At 35.1% G+C, this 20,337-nt stretch overlaps 2 protein-coding genes across 9 annotated transcripts in view; one reads left to right on the top strand and one right to left on the bottom strand.

Moving 5' to 3' along the window:
• Nucleotides 1–18,539, bottom strand: part of CIP2A (cellular inhibitor of PP2A) — a 47,266-nt gene extending 28,727 nt beyond the window's left edge. Inside the window, exons 1-8 of the mRNA XM_059687900.1 lie at nucleotides 18,307–18,539; nucleotides 13,609–13,756; nucleotides 11,269–11,381; nucleotides 10,348–10,442; nucleotides 9,521–9,617; nucleotides 8,572–8,694; nucleotides 8,272–8,417; nucleotides 5,297–5,372 (exon numbers count right to left, since the gene is read on the bottom strand). Coding sequence (XP_059543883.1) covers nucleotides 5,297–5,372; nucleotides 8,272–8,417; nucleotides 8,572–8,694; nucleotides 9,521–9,617; nucleotides 10,348–10,442; nucleotides 11,269–11,381; nucleotides 13,609–13,756; nucleotides 18,307–18,408 — 900 coding nt within the window. The 5' untranslated portion in view covers nucleotides 18,409–18,539. The remainder of the gene's footprint in view (nucleotides 1–5,296; nucleotides 5,373–8,271; nucleotides 8,418–8,571; nucleotides 8,695–9,520; nucleotides 9,618–10,347; nucleotides 10,443–11,268; nucleotides 11,382–13,608; nucleotides 13,757–18,306) is intronic.
• A 12-nt stretch (nucleotides 18,540–18,551) lies between these two features.
• The window catches only part of DZIP3 (DAZ interacting zinc finger protein 3), a 149,782-nt gene continuing 147,996 nt past the window's right edge, over nucleotides 18,552–20,337 (top strand). For 2 of the 8 annotated variants that reach the window (XM_059687895.1, XM_059687897.1), the window contains exon 1: nucleotides 18,590–18,904. The gene's annotated coding sequence lies outside the window, so the exon portion shown is untranslated. Of the gene's footprint in view, nucleotides 18,905–19,005; nucleotides 19,161–20,337 lie in introns of all 8 variants that reach the window. The other 6 variants (XM_059687892.1, XM_059687893.1, XM_059687898.1 and 3 more) reach the window with 6 other exon arrangements.

The following is a 20,337-nucleotide window of genomic DNA, read 5'->3' as shown; positions in this document are numbered from 1 at the left end:
CAGGCCTAGGGATCATACCCATGCATGTATTTCATGCGCCAGGCCTCTAGTGTGGAAATAAAAAGCCCTGGTTGCGGAGATTCGGAGAACTTAGTAACTAAAGCTAAGCTTTCCTGGCTCCCCCAAAATGCCTTCCAAATTTATATTTCATGTCTATTCTCTTTATTAATTTATTCGCAACCCTTCTCCAGATTCCTGACCCTTTCTAGATGCAGGGAAAGATCCCCGGCAATACTTTACAACAAATATTAGGAGTAGTTTCCAATTTTCCTTTCAGTATTATTTTTCAAAATGAGTTAAAAGTTTCCACATGATTACAAAGTAATTAGTAGTGGTTACTTTACTTATGATTAACATGACTATGAGGGCCAAAGAAGGAAGGGCAACTTCAACTAATATTTATATTCCTTCTACAGTACTTAAGTTTTTTAAGTTTTGTTTTTAAAATGAAAAAAAAATTAAAAATAAAATAATTAACATTTGCTATCATACTAAGATTCAAGAATTGCCATAAAGCATACTTTACGATATTTAAAAGTGGTGTTCCAACAAGCCTTAAAACATTAAGAATGGCTATTTCTATACTATATTTGCATAATGTCAGCATTATGTCCCTTAGCTCCCCAAATTCTGCATTTCTTTGCTAATTGAGCCTTTTCCTATTACATCCCACATCAACTTGTTTATTAGCTGTTAAGTTAGATTCTACATTTCATATACTACCAACCTAGCTTTAAAAAATTTTTTGTAAAAAAATAAATAAATAAAAAAATAAAAAAATTTTTTGTGTCTCTTTGCCTGTCACTTACTTCCTACCTTTGTCTATTTCTTGACATATAATTGGGATTTGTGTTTTAATTAACTTGATAGTATCTAAATTTTAACATAATTCAGTCCAATAGCATTTACTATGAAACAAATAAATCTGATTTATTCTCTTTTAAATATAAATTGTAGTACTTGTTTTCGAAAAGGTACATTTTCTTGATTCCAAAATCAAAAGCACATACCAGCCTGACTTGTAACTACATTCCCTGGGGGCAAGCCATGTTACCAGTTTCTTGTTTATCTTACAAGAAAATACTTTCTCAAGTACAAGTACTCTGTAAGTATAACATACAGAGAAGTAAATAAATCAATCACAAGTGCACAGCTAGATGGTTTTCCCAAAGTGAACACACCTGTGTAACTAGCCATCTGATCAAGAAAGAAAATTCTATCAGAACTCCAGAACCCACTTGTGTCCCCTCCTAAGGCCATGTGGAACCACTTCTCCACAACAGATTTCTGATATATAGATTATTTTATCTTAGCTATTCTTGGATTTTTGTATTTCTATGTAAATTTTTTTTATCAACCTACCAGTTTATATTAAACAATCATATGGAACGTTATACAGGGTTGGGCAAAAGTAGGTTTATAGTTGTTCGTATGGAAAATAATACAATAAATAATAATACAAGAATAAACTCTGCTTAGCATACTGACAACTGTAAATCTACTTTTGCCCCACACTATATATAAGCAGAATCTTACAGTACATATGTTCTGTCTGGCTTCCTTAGCTTTGCATTGGATCAGTGAGATTCATCCATATTATTGCATGCAGCTGCATTTCACACATGTTCACTGCTGTATAATACAGTCATGCTCCATATCATGACACTTCAGTCAATGACAGACCACATATACAATGGTGGTCCTGTAAGGATGTAATGGAGCTGAAAAATTCCTATTGCTTAGTGTCATCTTAATGTCAGAGCACAACTACTCAAGTGTTTGTAAGGCTGGTGTAAACAAACTTACTGTGCTGCTAGTTGTATAAAAGTATAGCCACATAATTATTTTCAGTGCATAATACTTGATAATGATAATAAGTGACTATGTTATGGCTTTATATATTTACTATACTATACTTTTTTGTTGTTAATCCTCACCTGAGGATATTTTCCCATTGATTTTTAGAGAGAGTGGAAGGGAGGGGGAGAGTCAGAGAGAGCTAAACACCAATGTGAGAGAGATATACCAATTGGTTGGCTCCCTCACATACACTGACTAGAGCTGGGGATGGAGTCTGCAACTGAGGTATTTGCCCTTGACTGAATTTGAACCTAAGACCCTTCAATATGAGGGCCAATGCTCTATCCACTGAGCCAAACCAGCTAGGCCTATACTAATCTTTTTAATCATTATTTTAGAACAGGGGCTCTCAAACTTTTTAAACAGGGGGCCAGTTCACTGTCCCTCAGACCGTTGGAGGGCCGGATTATAGTTTAAAAAAAAAAACTATGAACAAATTCCTATGCACACTGCACATATCTTATTTTGAAATAAAAAAACAAAATGGGAACAAATACAATATTTGTATTTGCATGTGGCCTGCGGGCCGTAGTTTGAGGACCCCTGTTTTAGAATGTACTTTCTACTTATAAAGTTTGCTGTAAAACAGTATGCTGTTACACCAGTAGCACCTTCAAAGTTCTTGTGTTTATAGTATCTCTTGATTGCATCGTCTCTTGTGCTTGATTTAATCTCATTTTATCAATTTACTGTAGGCATGCAGTGTTTAGAAAGTCTACAGCAGGGTACAGTAAAGTCCTCGGCCTTCACACTCACCACTCAATCACTCACCCAGAGCAAGTACCCTTTTTTAATCTTTTATACTGTATTTTTAGTGTACCTTTTCTGTTTAGCTGCATAAATACCGTTGTGTTACAACTGTCTACAGTATTCAGTACAGTAACATGCTGTACAAATTTGTAGGCTAAGAGCAATAGGCTACACCTTATAGCAGGCGTCCTCAAACTACGCCCCGAGGGCCACATGCAAATACAAATATTGTATTTGTCCCCCTTTTGTTTTTTTACTTCAAAATAAGATATGTGCAGTGTGCATAGGAATTTGTTCATAGGTTTTTTTAAAACTATAGTCCAGCCCTCCAACGGTCTGAGGGACAGTGAACTGGCCCCCTGTTTAAAAAGTTTGAGGACCCCTGCCTTATAGCCTAGGTCAGTGGTCAGCCAACTGCGGCTCGCCAGCCATATGCGGCTCTTAGGTCCCTTGAGTGTGGCTCTTTCACAAAATACCGACTTCTGCGCATGGGCCATGAAGGTTCAATCGCATTGTACGTGTGCGCCCGCAGATGGTATTTTGTGGAAGAGCCACACTCAAGGGGCCAAAGAGCCGCATGTGGCTCACGAGTCGCAGTTTGCCAACCACTGGCCTAGGTGTATAGTAAGCTATACCACCTAAGTTTATATAAGTACATTTATGATGTTCAGACAAAAGATTCATTTCCCAGAATGTATCCCCATTGTTAAACAGTGCTTGACTGTATTCCAATGTGTATATACTACAGTTTATTTGCCCATTCTACTGTTAATGGTATTTGAATTGTTTCTAATTCTTCGCTATTATGAGCAGTACTGCTATATTCTGTATATATCTTCTGGTGAACATGTTTTCAATTCTTTGGGGTAAATACTTAAGTGTTAAATGGTTGGGTCCTGATATATGCATGTGTCCAATGTTAGTACAGTATCAGTATGAAAGGGTTGTGGAGCTGAGAACCAAAGTTTTGTTCCACAACAAAGGTTTGACTGTAAATACTAATTTTCATAAGCAGTTGTACCAATTTTGAGCCCATGCATACTGGGACACTTAGGAATTTTTTACACTCTCATTTATGCTTGATCTTATCCCTATTTTTAAATTTAATCATCTGGTGGATATGCAGTGGTATCACATTACCATTTAAATTTGCATTCCCTTAATATTAATAAAGTTGAATAACTGTTTCATATTTATTGACCAATTCAAGTTTTCTTTTTTAGGTTGCTATTGGAGATCATATTTTTTCTGACATATATGTATAAGTTTTTAAATAATATATTTTAGATGTGTCCTTTTTTAAATATATGTATGATAAAGAACTTTTCCCACACTGTGAATTGTCTTTTCACTCTTATTGGTGGACTCTTCATGAACAGAAACTCTTAATTTTAATGCAATCCTACTTATCAACTTTTTTCCTGTATAACTGGTGTTTTTGTTTCTTGTCTAAGAAAATCTTCACCTATTCCAAGGCTGTAAAAATATTCTGCTAGGTGTTTCTTCTGAAAGATCACAGTTCACTGTTTTACCTAGCACATTTGGATCTACAGTTTTTCTGGAACTGATTTTCTCATTTGGTGTGAGGTAGTGGTCAAAATTCAGTTTTTTCCCATATGGAATGTTCAGTCGACCCAGTGGCATTTATTGAAATGACCATACTTTTAATACTGCACTGTTATCAATAAGATCCATAAACTAGGGGTTTGGTTTTGGACTGTACTCTATTCCACTGGGCCAGCTAACTATACTTATAACAATACTTCACTGTTTTAATTACTGCAGCTTCATATTAAATCTTATTATCTGGTAGTAGTATAAGCCCTCCAACTTGGTTCATTTTTTTTTTTTTTTCAGGATAGCCGCAGTTATTTTTGGACCTTTGCATAACCATACAAATTTTATAATCTGCTTCCCAATTTCCACACACCCAAAATGAGAAAAATACAAAAACAGCCTGACCGGCTTGGCTCAGTGGTTGAGTGTCAACCTATGAACCAGAAGGTCATGGTTTGATTCCAAATGGGTTGCAGTAGCTTGGTCCCCATTGTGGGGCATGTAGGAAGCAGCCAATCAAAAATTCTCATCATTGATGTTTCTATCTCTCTCTCCCTCTCCCTTCCTCTTTGAAATCAATAAAAACAACAACAACAATAAACACTGTAAAACCTGCTATAATTTCGAATAACCTAACATTGTAAACTCTTACTATCTATATGAACTTGTTATGAACATAGTCATTTAAGTTTTTTATTTCTCTCAATGTTTCATAATTTCAGAGTAGAGGTTTTGTAATGTTTTGTTGGCCTTATCCCCTAAGCAGTTGATATTTTAAAAAATTAGTAAGTGGTATCATTTAAATATTTCATTTTCTATTTGTTTAACATTTTCTGTATGTATTTTGGACATGTCTCTCTTGCCTATGTAGCTAGGAGTGGAATTGTTGTGTCATATGGTATACATATGCTCAGTAGGCACCATGAAACAGTTTTCCAAAGGGACTCATATGCCAGTGTATAAAGATTCTAGGAGGGTTCTAGAGTATTGGTAATGTTGTGTTTCCTGATCTATATACTGGTTATATGTCTATGTTTAGTTTGTAAAAATTGAGAGAATGTGCACTTAGATTTTTCCTCATATTATAGTTTTTTAAAAGTTTAAAACAAAGAGTCATGTTTTTACCTACCTTTGAAGAAGAATCAGGATCCTTTCCATTAAGAAGACCTAATACTTGATTAAGACATGAAGAAAAGTGCTCATACCTAGGTTTAAAATAAAAATATACATTAAATGAATAACATTGTAATAACTATTTAGGATGCTAGGTGGGTACTGGAAATATCAGGGAGAAACACTTTGTATATTGTTGTCTAACCACTATGCTGCACACCTGAAACTAATACAAAATTTAAAAAAATATATCCAATAAGATTATAAAACTGATACATCAAAAATAACTTATGCACAACACAAATATAAAATTTAATTGTCTTTTCTTTCATGTATTTATTTTGGCTTCTAATATAAAAGTCTTTACAAAGTTTTTACTCAAAACTTAAAATACATTCTACCACTATGATATACATAAATTGGCTATCATTTATAAAATGAAAAAAATGACATGTGGTAATAAATAAATCACTGAAACTTTCTGTATCTCCATAGCTTTTTTTTAAGATTGTAAAATTCAAGGAACACTAATATACTAATAAATTAGACAGATACTTATTTATAAAGCATCTACAATTTCCAGACATTAAATTAGGCTCTGCAGATATAGGAGCAGGACCCGATGTTAAGGAACAGGACCCTGTGTTAACTCTAAGAGGTACTAGTGGTACCATTCACATTACGTTCTATGTGACAGGTACATCCTAGATTTGGGAGAAGAGTGCCCTGTCAGAGAACTCACAGTCTAAGGATGAAGGCAAAAAGACAAAATAATATAATGGAATGTAAAATATGCTATAATGAAAATGTATAAAATGCTATGAAATAGGATGGATATCAAACCCAGATTTAGTAGAAACAGCCCTGATCAGGTGAAGCTTTGCGGACTTGAGTCTTAAAGAACAAAAAGGCGCCCTGACCGGTTTGGCTCAGAGAATAGAGCATTGGCTTGCGGACTGAAGGGTCCCAGGTTCGATCCCAGTCAAGGGCATGTACCTTGGTTGTGGGCACATCCCCAGTAGTGGTTGTGCAGGAAGCAGCTGATGGATGTTTCTCTCTCATTGATGTTTCTAACTCTATCCCTCTCCCTTCCTCTCTGTAAAAGATCAATAAAATATATTTTTTTTAAAAAGGCATCAGACATATACAGTGGAAGGAGTATTTCAGCCATCCAGATGAAGCACTCCAGAGGAAATGCTACATGGATACATCAAACGGCGTATCTAACAAGTTGGTAGTTCTATTTATTGTCTGAAGTGATTATTCAAAAGTACATACGAAAGAAAATGTGAAGAAATACGGCTGATAGATTGCCAGTCACCACATTTTGGAGGGCTATACTGAGAATTTGAATATTCACCTGAATACAATGGCAGATCACAGATATTAAAGGAACATATGGTTGAAGAAAAAGATGAAAGTTGGGCATATGTATAAATCAAGGAAGTCAAGTGAATGGTAGGCACGAGTGACTAGAGAGATAGGAGAAACTGAAGATAGGACAGAATAAGACAATGCACAGGATAATAGGATATGTTTATGAACAAAACAGGACACTCAGTAAGAATTGGAATAAACACGGGTAACTTTGCCCATAACATATTTGAGGTAACTGCAATTATATAGTAGTAAATATTTAAAGGAGCTACTGTAGAAAATGTGAAAGAAAGCTGACTGGGAATAAATGTAAGAGGTGTTAACCGGATAAAGTTAGAGATCATAAGCATGCTGCATAAAAATTTATACGGTATGATTTTTCTCAAGCTTCGATCAGGAATCTAGGAATTAAGTTAGACTTTGAAACAGGGATGTTTTGTTAAATGGTACAGCAAATACATAGGGTCAATATAATTTTCTTTCCAGAGGGGACTCTAGGGTTCTAGGTTAGACAGAAAAGAAAATAGATAATGCAACTGAGAGATACCCAGAAGTGATTAAGCAACCACTTAGTAATGTTAAATCAGATTATCTTTCTGTCCTAGAGAGGTATACTCAAAATAATTTTTCTGCTTACTCCAAAGCTGTTAAATAAGCACCATTTAGTGGTCAGAATGGGTATTACATGAGAATATATTGGGAAGATTCTTAGAACAGATAAGAGAAGGCAGATAAAGGGAGGGCACTCTGGAAGACAGTTTTCTTATCCACTGATGCTTAAGAAAATATAAAATGCCAATGTGAATGCTGTTTGGTATTACAAAGTATCATTAACCATATGAGTAGTGGTCAACCTTGCCCTAGTGCTTAGCTTTTGTTCTTTTTTAACTTCTAGATTCTATATTCCTTAAGGTTTAAGAACTATGTCTTCATATCCCTGCTTCTCCTCCTCCATACTTGACCATAGTAAAGCTCAATAAACATTTTCTTGTTTCTGAATAGTTCATTAATTTAACTTTTTGAAACAATTTCAACAATGTTCTAACTTAGGATCACACTAGGAAAACTTAACTCAAGATACAAAAACTGTGAGCTCTCTGGAAAACAATTACTAATCAAACTCAAAACATAAATAATCACACGAAATGCCATTGAAATAGAATAGACATATAAACGTGTTCTCATTTTTACCTTATAACACACTAGAGGCACCCACTGAAGGAAACATCCATTTTTATTTAAAAACAAACAAACAAACAAAAAACCCACAAAAAAACATACTGAAAGAATATAATAAAAATAGTATTTAAAAAAATCATCAAGTTTAAGATTTAAAACTGGTTTTGAAACAGATTAATCATAGTGTGTACATTTTGGAGTCTAATACAACTTTATTCATCTAAAGCAAAGACTGAAACACACACACGCCCTGTTATACTTTTACATTTCAGGTCAGGAAAGCAAAAAGAATGGGAATAAAGAACATCAAAATATCCTTATTTAGTCTATTGTGAATCGGTAGAATTCAAGTTTACTAAATCTAAAAAGGCAGTTTTGGTATTTATTTTACTGTTGTTTTTTTTTTAAGTCTTAAAATTTGTCAGAGAGCCATACCTGGTAAGATAATCAGCAATTTTAGGATTCTTAAGGAGATCCATCAGTAGGTCAACTGAATACTTTCTGGTTAGTGTGCCATCACCATTAATGAGAATATTAAATATTAGTTGAAAAGTCTGATGAATGTTTCGAGCATGGAACAACTTAAAAACAAATTAGGGAAAGCATATTATAAAAAAAGAAAAGTTAAGTTGAAATCATCCTAAAACTTAATAAAGAGGCTCAATGATTTTTAAAGTATCAGAGAATAAAACTTCATAATTATCTTAAAAAATAATATGAAGAAATCATATTTACCTTTTCCCCAACCTCTTCGTTTAATGTCAAACTGGATAATATTGAAAGTGCAAACACAACTACAGTTAAACTACTATGGGCCAAGAAGCTTATAAGTGTTCGATAAAAAGATTTCACATTATTCTGAGGAAGAAAAAAATTTAAAAATTAAATTAGAATAAAAATTATGTTTTATATTTGAGTTCAAAAAGTTTATCTTCCACAAGGTAGGTAAACTTTTATTATTAAACATCCTTATCAACTTAAGAGATCATTTCAAGGAGAGGATATTTTATATATTGTGTACAGCAGTATCAATAGGCATAATCTTGGTGAAGAGCACTGTTTAGATATGGGATTAAGAGTAAAAGTTTAATAACCCCACCTCAAAATAAGATCAGGTCAGAATAATCCAACACATGAAGAAATGAGATATTACTTAATTTAAAACTAAACAGGTAATAGATTGCACAGCAGGGAAACTGTTCACAAAGCACCTTAAAGAATCAACAAACTTCCTAGATTTAATACATTTCTAATGGTGGGTCAGTTAAATGCATTAGTGTGCCTTCACTTATCACAAGTAGTGGTAGTTGATGCGAGGCATTTACTGATTAATCTTTCTGATGGAATTGACACTGATTTTGTGGAAATAAAAAGACTGGGATAAAAGGGATTGCCCATGATGTGCCTTCCTTCTATCAGCCAAAATAATTTAGTTTTTCTTGTGTTAGTCAATATAACAAACAATGCTACCAGAAGGAAATCTTTTAGTATTCAACACTTGTATTAACCCTTAATATCTTAAATACAACACATATGAAAGCTGGAATAATTCAAATTATTTATATGTCAATTTGATTCTTCATTAACTCTGATGGATCAGCTGGACAAGAGAAAATGAATGAAATTTTCTTGAAACATAGAACCAACCACAAAACAAGAAAGAAACATCTTATAAAATTCTTACCAAAGTCTTTATGTGTGTTTGAACAGAAAGATTGTGCCGACAAAGATTTGCCAATAATCCCAAACAAGGCATTGTTAACTCATCTTCAGAAGACTGACTGTTATTTAAGAAAAATAAAAAATAAAATTATTAAATTCATTTTAAATTATTCAAAATTTATACATATAAATTCCTCTTTGTATGCAAAAAGAAAAATCTGAACATGTGAAGACCATCAAGCTTTGAATAGTATTGCCCACTTATTTCATGTTTTGAAACAAAACTATCCTATTCAATTGCAGCATAGAAATATGAAAACATGCAAAGTGAAATAAGTCAATCAGAGAAAGACAAGTATCACATGATCTCACTCATGTGTGGAATCTCATTAACAAAATAAACTGATGAATGGAGTGGATCCAGAGACATGGAAGCATGGAACAGAGTGCGGAATCTCAGTGGGAAGGCGGGAAAGGGTGGGTGGATGGGAGGAAATCAACAACAACAGTAACACAATAAAAAAAAGAAATATAAAAACAATTGTCAGAGTGACCATATGCTATCTCATCAGTATATTTTCCTATCAAGAAGATTACATATAAACACAACTTTCAGGATCAATAATTTCTTTCTGTTCAAATAAAGTCATTTCATAAGTTTTTGTTATAAATATTAAAGCTGCTTTATATCATTTGATTCTTAAAATTATGTAAGAGGAGTAGATATGAAATCAGTCTCAGTTTAAAGAAGATTGAAAAATTTATCTAAGAAAAATTGAACTAATACATGGTTTTAGTTTAAAAATAAACCAGTAGATTATTTGGTTACATGTTTGGTTGCATACTCACATATGATCTATCAGGAATATAATTAAGTCATCTATATTTGCACCAGAATGGAAAATTTTGACGTTATATGTTAACTTCTGCAGAAGTTGAATGCACTGAGAATTAAAAAACAGTAATGAATATAAACACACAAAACATATTGCATGCTCACAAGCTAGGGTTCTGTGCATATTCTGAACATGTCACCATTTTAGGAGGCAGAATTTAGAGCAAAAATGTTTCCATTTCTTAAAATGGTTCTCTCTCTCTTTTTTTTTTAACACTAAGTAATAAGACTACCAAGAACCTTAGGATTCATCTCTGATTCACACATTCCTATACACCCTATTTTAAACAAAGCATCGTTTCATCAACTTGGTTTACTTTATCATCTTAAAAGTATATGTAGGTTAAAACATACATATTCCATCAATTCTAAGATATATATTTTTTTCACATTTACCATCTTTAAAATTTCATGTACGTTTAATTGGCAACACTTTTCTTTTTTACAATTGCATTTTAGGTTCAATAAAATATTATGGGTATAAGAGCTCTGAGTCTATGCAAAATAAGACCAAATCTATAGCTTCAATTTTTGTAGAATGTTTCCTCAACAATGACACTAGATGCCAACTCAAATTATAATTTTAATGTAAATAACGGTCTAAATGCTGACACCTGTGTTTAAAGTCTGTCAAATAAGTTATAATGTAATTTTTTTTAGTAATAGTGCTAATGTGAATAAGCTTCCCTTCACAACTTTTAAATAGTAGTACATGTGTGATCAACTAGTTCTTAAATTTATTAATGGCAAGAATGTGCCTAATCATTCCAGCATATACTCTATAAGCTAGCAGTTACTAACAGATACTATTAATTTTGATCTGAAAATAAGGAAAAATAAGTACGAAGTGAAAAGTACTGTGTGGGTGCATATACCTGCAAAAACACTGAATCACTGTGGCAAGTGCTGCTGCGACATACCACTCCTGCCAACACATTATTCAGGTTATATGTATTCTGAAGATAGTCTCTGGTTTCATTGTCTGCAGCTGTAAATTAAAGTGCACAAAACATTATCAATTTTACATATGGTCTTCATAGATGAAAGTTAAAATTTTAATTTCTATATCAAATTTACCATTATATAAAAACATTAAATATGATATGACTATTTTACATACAAATACTTTCCAATGCAGAAGTTTAGTCACAGAAGTTTTATGAGCTGGAAATGAGAAGGGAGTATTAGCTTTTCCGTTTTTGCCAATAAACAAATGATTTCTCAATATAAGCTAAATTAATCTCAAGGAAAACACCTGCTTGTAGAAATTTTGCTGTTAAAATTATTTCAATGGTTCTATAATCTAAAACTGCTCTAAAAATGAAGTCTATTAACTAAAAAATAAATAAAAATTTAAAAAGCAAATATTAAGATCATCTCTTTAACATATTTAAACATTGAAAGTGACTGCCAGTCTCATATAAATGGTTGGTGGATGTTGGAATTAGCATAGCCTTTTTGGAAAGCAATGTAATAAAAACTGTTAAATTGAACAATGTCTGAATATTCTACTGAGAATTTATTCAACAAATACTCAGTAAAATTTGAGCAAAAATACAGAAAAATGTATTGATTCTAACAGCAAAAAAACACAAAAAAGAACATACATGAGTACACATCCTTAGTGGAGTGGTTGAATAAATTATAGTACTCTACAATGTGGTACAAGGTAGCTATTAAAAAGAAAGCATTATGGAAGGACATCTAAAATATAGCAAGTACAAAAGAAAACGAGCATTACTCTGCAACACCATTTTTGTTAAAAATAAATAAAATTATTTGTTAATATTTTAATCTATAATCATTTGTTATAATATAGAATAAGATCTGGAAAAACACATATCAAACCATTAAGAAAGATCCTCAATATCTTCTCCAAAGTGGAAATGATGAGGAAGGTGGTGGTGAAGAATAAAGACTAATTTTGTTTTACTCTCTATATCTATGCCAGCGGCTCTCAACCTGTGGGTCGCGACCCCTTTGGGGTCGAATGACCCTTTCACAGTGGTCGCCTAAGACCATCGGAAAACACATACATAATTACATATTGTTTTTGTGATTAATCACTATGCTTTAATTATGTTCAATTTGTAACAGTGAAAATACATCCTGTATATCAGATATTTACATTACGATTCATAACAGTAGCAAAATTACAGTTATGAAGTAGCAACGAAAATAATTTTATGGTTGGGGTCACCACAACATGAGGAACTGTATTAAAGGTCGCGGCATTAGGAAGATTGAGAACCACTAATCTATGCTATCTAATTTGGTAGGGACTAGCCACACATGGCTATTTAAATATACATTAATTAAAAGATTAGGTTCCTTAGTCTAGTACTCACACTTCAAATGCTCAATAGTCCTATGTGGCTTACAGTTACAATACTGGACAACAGATAGAGAATATTTTCACCAAGAAAGTTCTATTTTTCTTTTTTAATTGATTTCAGAGAGGAAGGGAGAGACAGAAACATCAATCATGAGAATCATTGATCAGCTATCTCCTGCACACCCCACACTGGAGACTGAGGCTGCAACCTGGGCATATTTGAGCAAATATTGGCTGGGAATTGAACTGTGATCTCCTGTTTCATAGGTCGACGATCAACCACTCAGCCACGCCAGCTGGCCGGGCTGATCCTTCTGGTTCACTGTTATTTTTTTTTTAATAGTATGTATTAATTTTATAGTCACACAAAAAATATCTCCACTATACCTCCAAACACAAATCAATAAAAAAGGTAACTAATAAGTGAACATTTAAAAACTAAAGCTTAAAAATAGAAAAAGCGACACCTACATTTTTTTACCCTTCGTTCCAAGTTCAGTGTAGTCTATAAAAAAAGGATGATTTATTTAATCATTAGCTATAACTATTCTGACTTGTGTATTTAATACTGGCATTACGTAAATGTAGGTTGTTTTTTTTTTAATTCAAAAGTAGGTAGGTCAGCATTTAGGAAAGTGTGTTCTTATCTGTAGACCACTGAACCTAATATGTTTGAGATTTTTCATTCCAATAATTTTAAGAAAGGATGCATACAATAGTCCCCTTTCAAGAGATCCACAAAGCAAATAGTTCTGTAAGGTCCTGCAATGAAGAAATTTTTGGAATGTGAATCATTCTCCTAACCTATAACTAAATCTGCCCTTTAAAAGCTATTACATTCAAAAATCTTCTAAAAACTTAAAAAGAGAAATTAAATTACCTAATTGAGATAACAAACTGATGATACTGAAGATCAGTGGTGCATTTATGTTTGGGTCTTCAAGTAGCTCTACAAGGCAACTCAAGCATTCACTTGGTAATATTTGATTTGACGTAAATAATCGTGTGAGCTTCTGTCCAGAAATTACCTATAAAATAGTAATTAAAATGTGTTAGTTAAAAATTGGCACCCTCGCAGGTGTGGCTCTGTTGGTTGGACGTTGTTCTGTGCACCGAAAGGTTGTAGGTTATATTCCTAGTCAGGGCACATGCCCAGATTTCGGGCTCAATCGGTTAGGGGTTGTGCAGAAGGCACCTGATAGATGTTTCTCTCCCTCTCCCTCTCTCTCTCTCTCTAAAAATCAATAAATATATATTTTAATAACTGGCAGTTTTCATCTCTTTCCTATTTCAAATAAAAACTCAGTTCTTCCAAAATGCCACTGCCACTCCCCCAATTTTGAAAATTCATACATGCTGATACCTCTGCTGAGCAGATGAATTACCTATCCCTTCTCTCACTGGCTAATGTAATCATTTGGGTTTCAGCTTCATTTCCTCCAGGTACTTTTTCTAACCCTCTTCTATCAGCTACATTAGGTTTGCCTATTACTCTATTCTACAGTACATTATACTTTTATTTCATAAACTTGCAAACTTTTAATGACCTAGCAATATTTATCCTCCCTACTACACTGAATACTCCATGATGCCTTCATTACCAAAGAGGAATTTAAAAAACAATTTTTTAAGTAGCCAGGTCAGGCATAGACAAATTTTATCTTGGATAGTCTACTTTTTACTCCTTTCTTACCATCTCACCCTACACCCTCGAAAAGGTAAAGCTGGGATTGAAGGCTCAAAATAGTTGTCAAACAACATGTATTTTCAAAATGCTTTTTGAATGTTTTTCACTAATAAACATATCTTTTCTATGTAAATGGAAAAACAATTAGTTACTTTAGAATTAGAGTAAATTTGTTCTAAATGTTTTTATTTTTAAAAGATCAAGTATCACCCGGAGAGCATCATGTTAAGTGAAATAAGCCAGTCAGAGAAAGATAAATATCATATAATCTCACTCATTTGTGGAATAAAATTAACATAAACTGATGAACAAAAATAGATCCAGAAAGGTAGAAGCATCAAACAGACCCTCAAACCTCAGAGGGAAGGTAGGGGATGGTGGGAGGGTGGGAGGTAAGAGATCAACCAAAGGGCTTGTATGCATGCATATAAGCATAACCAATGGACACAGACAATAGGGGGGTGGGGGCATGTGCTGGCGGGTGGGAGCAGCCAGGGAGAGGTCAATGGGGGAAAAAGGTGACATAAGTAATACTTTGGATTTAAATTTAAAAAAATAAATAAAAGATCAAGTCTCAGAAGGTTGTTTTAGCATCCCCCTAATCTTTCCGTGTCCCTTTATTCCCTCACCAAGATGTCAAAGCTTTCTTCTAAAGCTTTGCTGATAAGGGAGCTTCAGAATATCTTTTCCTGTGGGTTATATGTTTTAACATTAAAGTAAAAGTCTGTAAGACTGAAAAATGGTCCAAAGGTGAAGTGAGATACTGATAGAAGATATTTTGTGATAAGGAACCTTCTGAGCACTGTCCTTTTGCCTATTATAAAGCTAGCTCTTTAGAAGATGAAGACATTTTCTGCTTTAAATATAGTTTCCCTCAGGACTGGACCTGGGTTAAAATAACACATGTATTCTAACATGTAATAATTATTCATTGCAAGGTAAATTTTAAAAATGCTTTATAAATTTTCTTTATTTATACACATAGGATATTTTATGTAAATACAATTTACTTTAATAACTAATACTTTAGCAATTGCTCTGGCCTAGGTACATTGTGTATGTTAATTCTTTTCATATTCATAATAATCTGCAATTTACAGCTAATTATTACAGATGAGTAAACTGAAGCACAATCTACAGTAGCTTAATTGGGATTCATTGTTCCTGAATCAATGCTCATAATCATTACATAAGATTAGTGCTATGGCCGAAACCGGTTTGGCTCAGTGGATAGAGCCTCGGCCTGCGGACTGAAAGGTCCCAGGTTCGATTCCGGTCAAGGGCATGTACCTGGGTTGCGGGCATATCCCCAGTAGGAGATGTGCAGGAGGCAGCTGATCGATGTTTCTCTCTCATCGATGTTTCTAACTCTCTATCTCTCTCCCTTCCTCTCTGTAAAAAATCAATAAAATATATTAAAAAAAAAAAAAAAAAGATTAGTGCTATGAAAAACCACAAAGATTGGTTCCAGTTCAGCTCTCCCAATCAAAAAATAATTCAAATCTCAGGTTCTGCCTGGACTATAAAGAAAAATTAGCAGAAGTGCAGCAGAATAGCAGAATGAATAGTCAATCTCCTTTCACAGAATAACAATCTCTCTTTGTATCTTCAGGTGCTGCTTTCATGAGATCTGCACAAAGATAGAAACCCTTAATATCACGAAAATGGTCAAAATTTAAAAATCTGAAAACACCAAGAATTGCTCTGGATGAAGGATGGCAATTTTCACATATTGCTGGTGCGAGGGTAAAATGGCATAACACTGTGAAAAATTGCTTGGCAATTTCACCTGAAATGGAACATAGCTGTGAAACCTAACAATTCCACTTCTAGGTATATAAAAGATATGAATGCACATATCAACAAAAAAAATATGAAAGTACTTATAACACACTTTTCAAATTCTACCCAGAACTGGGAACAACCCAAATGCCCATCAACAGAATATAAATAAACTGGTGAATTTACAAAATGGAATTCTACAAAGTAATCAAAAAGAGTAAAGTGTGCAACATTAATGAATTTCAGATTATACTGAGTGAAAGAAGTTAGGTACAAAAGTATATATTGTATAAATTCAGTTATCTGAATTTTATGAGAGGGGACAATTGAAAAAACACATTAGAAATATTCGATATTATGATACAGATGGTAGCTACTTGAGCATACACATATATTAAAAAAACACACAAAACTCTGGCTCGGCCAATGTGGCTCAATGGTTGAGTATAGACCCATGAACCAGGAGGTTGAGGTTCAATTTGTGGTCAGGGCATTTGCCTGGGTTGTGGGCTTGTTCCCAGGTGGGGGGAGTATGGGAGGTGGCCAATAAATGATTTTTTCTCATCGCTGATGTTTCTAACTCTCTCCCTCTCCATCCCTCTCTGAAATCAATAAAAACATTAAAAAAATTATGAAGCTATTTCTTTAGTTAAGATTATTGCACATTATACACTAAACATATGTTAGTTCTCTAAACGGTACAAGACTTTCAATAATCCCTTGAAAGTCTAGTGTCAAGTCCTTAAGCCTCATATTTCTTTAAAGTCTCCTCCAATTCACCATAACATGGTGCTTAGATTCACAGCATACCTGTTTATTCTCAAAGACAGGTAATGTTTCAAATGGATATTTAAAATAGTTAATTCCTTTATCTTAAAATTAACAACCCTGCTTATTTTGTGGCTTTGTGGATCTACTTAGCACACTGTTCTATCCTAATTGAGAAGTAAAGTATTAGCATTTAACAGCTAACACCCTCATCACTATTATGTTTGCAGAAATTTGTTGATGTACTGAATGAAAAAAATAATGTACTTAGGAGATGGGCACCTGAAGTAGTAAGGAGAGCACCAATGAAACTTGGGAATGAAGACACATTTAATGCACTCCCGTTGCACCAAAAACGGACGTTACTGTACCATTAACAATAGTCTTCTCTTTGTCAGTTCGCTAATCTTTGGTAATTTAAGCTTTTATCACAGGGTTAATATAACAAATAGAATCTATTTTAAAATTATGTTCAATTCTATGTTAACAGAAGCAGTGACAGAGAGAATTAAAATAAGATTTGATTGAGCTTAACTATTTTTTACTAAAACTAAGGTCAATGTTAGTTGGAATCCCATTAATGCATAATAAATGACAGCAGATTAAGAGCAAAAAAAAGTTATAATATAGAATAAGTACTCTAGACACAAATCAGTGGTAACTAATAGACAAAAATGAAAGCAATTCAGTATTTTAGGATTGAAAAATTGTGAGCTATCTGTTTTGGGAAAGAAAAAAAGATTAAGATTATTAGTAAGTGAAATTGCTTCTTAATCCAGAGAAAAGTTGAAATAATGTTTTTCAAGTTCGAGTTCAACATGAGTTAAAATAAAAGCAGTAAGGAATAGGTTTAGATTGTAAACCGCTTAAGGGACAAGGGATAAAACAAGTTTTAGTCATCCCTCCCCATCACCTTCACTGCCGAGAATTACTGGATATTGTCAGGGCTGTTACGATGGAAAAACCAAAAGAAAAAGGGGGACATATGGAATACGTTCAACAATAAACATTTATTTGTTTTTTTAAAAAGGGAAAAGGCTTGAGCTCTCTCCTCCACCAACCCCCAACACAGCCTAATTTCCCCAACCTTTGGTCCTGGGGCTTTCAGCAGCCACTACTCCCTGCCGAGGCAACTGAAGGAACCTGGAGGCCTGGGGGCGGGGCAGCGGAGGGTGGGACTCGAGACTGACGCTCCCTCGCCTTCTTTACCAACACAGGACAGCTGCGGACGGGAGAGGCAGCCCTTTCCTTCCTAAACTGGGGCAGCTACACCCTGGCTACACCGCGCACTAAATGTTACTACGGGGAAGCCCATCTCGCCCTCGCACTGGAGCCCCTCACCTCCAAGTGCCGCAAAAGCTGGGTCGCGTTCGCCTCCGACTTAACGGCTTTATACTGACTGATGGTCAGGAGCAGGGACTTCAAGCAGGCGGTGGAGTCCATCAGGAGCCGCCACGGGACCGCCAGGGAGTCACCACCACCCGGCCAGTTTGGGTTTCCAGTTTTCACCGCGCTTTTTTTGATTTTTTTCGGCCCCACCCCCTCGCGTCCAGAAACTTCCGGTTCCGGTCTAGCTCCGGAAGTCCCTAGGACTGAAAGGTGGGAGGGGGTGGGAGAGAAGAGGATGGAAGGTACAGGAAATAGGGGCTGCTAGGTCAAGGCTCTCGAAGATTCCGTGAAGTGGGTTAGGCGCTATCCCGTCGGACACTTTATCTGAAAAGCCGCGAGGTTTCATCTTCGCGATCCCATTAAGACTGGAAATCTCGCGAGAAGTACGATTGCGGCTCTCTGTGAAGGGGCGGTTGGACGCCAGGGGTCCTTGTCGGTCAGCGCGCCGTAGTTTCGTTCGCTTCCTCGGCCTTCGCGCTGGATGACCAGTTTTTCCTTTGTGCACTAGCCTCAGCCCGAGAAATGGTCGCGTCCCCCTAGAATAGAAACGGTGAGGAGTTCTGAGGACGAGAAACTCGGGCTCTAGGTTTCGAGGCGGCCTGGGAGGGGTGTCGTTTTAAAATCTCTCACATGCCCACCCCTTCCGCCCAGGAATGTTTGTTCCTCACTGTAAACCTACGGCCGTTGGGATTTTGTGGCGAGTTACTCGTGTCTTTACGATCGTCGTCAAACTTACTCGGGAAAGCTTCCTGCGAGTGGCTCCTGGGCCAGGCATTGCTCCGGGGGTGTTCTTAGCGTCAGTTTTTGTAAGTGCAGCTGTCTGTTTTACCTGGCATGATTGATTGTTTTCTAAGTGTCGGTGTCTGTGGAAATGCCACAGTCGTTTGCGGTTTGTGATCAAAGATCATTAATATTATGCATGTGTATATCATGAAATGAGCCGAATAGCTGTTTCTGGAGTTTTTTGCTTAATAGATGCTATCGCTGAATAAAGCTTTAAAAACCACTTCGGAGGAAATAGTAGCATAGGATACATATCCTTTAATTAAACTACTTAGCCATGTTTTTCTCAATTCAAATAAAGTATTTTTTTTTTTTGCATCACTACATTTTAAAGACAGGAACTTTATATTAAAAATCAATTTTAAAATTCTGAAAGCTTAAATAATCTAGCCAATTGAGGCATACATGTAAAAATGACTGGGTAATCAATGTATGTATGCGTTCACTTATTTTGCCAATAATTATTGCGTGTGTAACATGGGCTAGAGCTAGACATTGCCAGTCAGGGGACAAAGGTAATGAAGTACCCCCTGCTGGGAAGGAACTGTCCAACGTGGGAAACAGCCTAAATCAGTGGTTCTCAACCTTCTGGCCCTTTAAATACAGTTCCTCATGTTGTATGGTCTTAGGCGACCCCTGTGAAAGGGTCGTGCGGGTCGCTTCCCACAGGTTGAGAACCCCTGGCCTAAATGGTACCTGTGTGATTCACCACATAAATGAGAGGCACCTTGCAGTTGCGGTGGTTACGCGGCGTAGGGTCACATCCGCTGCTTACAAATCCTAGCTCTCCCTTGTGCTGAGGGACCATAGGCAGATTCTCATGGCTCCAGCCTCTTCATAAGGTAAAATCTTGCTAACAGGAATACCTGTTTCATAAGACTGTTCATTCAATAAATAGAGCCTGCATATATGCCAGGCAGTAGATGCGGTGAATAAAATAAAAATCCTGTAAATGAAATCCAAGCATTACAATCTGGTAGGGAAATGAAAAACAATAAATATAGTATAATAAACACAGTAAGGAAATTGAAGTGGAAAAAATAGAACAGATGAAGAAACTTAAGAGAAAGGTGTCATAATTTTTCATCGCACAGTAATAAACCTGTTTGCTGTGCTGTAAATATTTTATTCAAGATTTTATGTCTCTGTTGATGCGAATTAAAAATAATTTTTTCTTTATTCTCTCTTGGAATTCGGGTT

The sequence above is a fragment of the Myotis daubentonii genome, chromosome 3, assembly GCF_963259705.1.
Source record: "Myotis daubentonii chromosome 3, mMyoDau2.1, whole genome shotgun sequence".
NCBI lineage: Eukaryota > Metazoa > Chordata > Mammalia > Chiroptera > Vespertilionidae > Myotis > Myotis daubentonii.
This window is presented reverse-complemented; position numbering and strand designations above follow the sequence as displayed.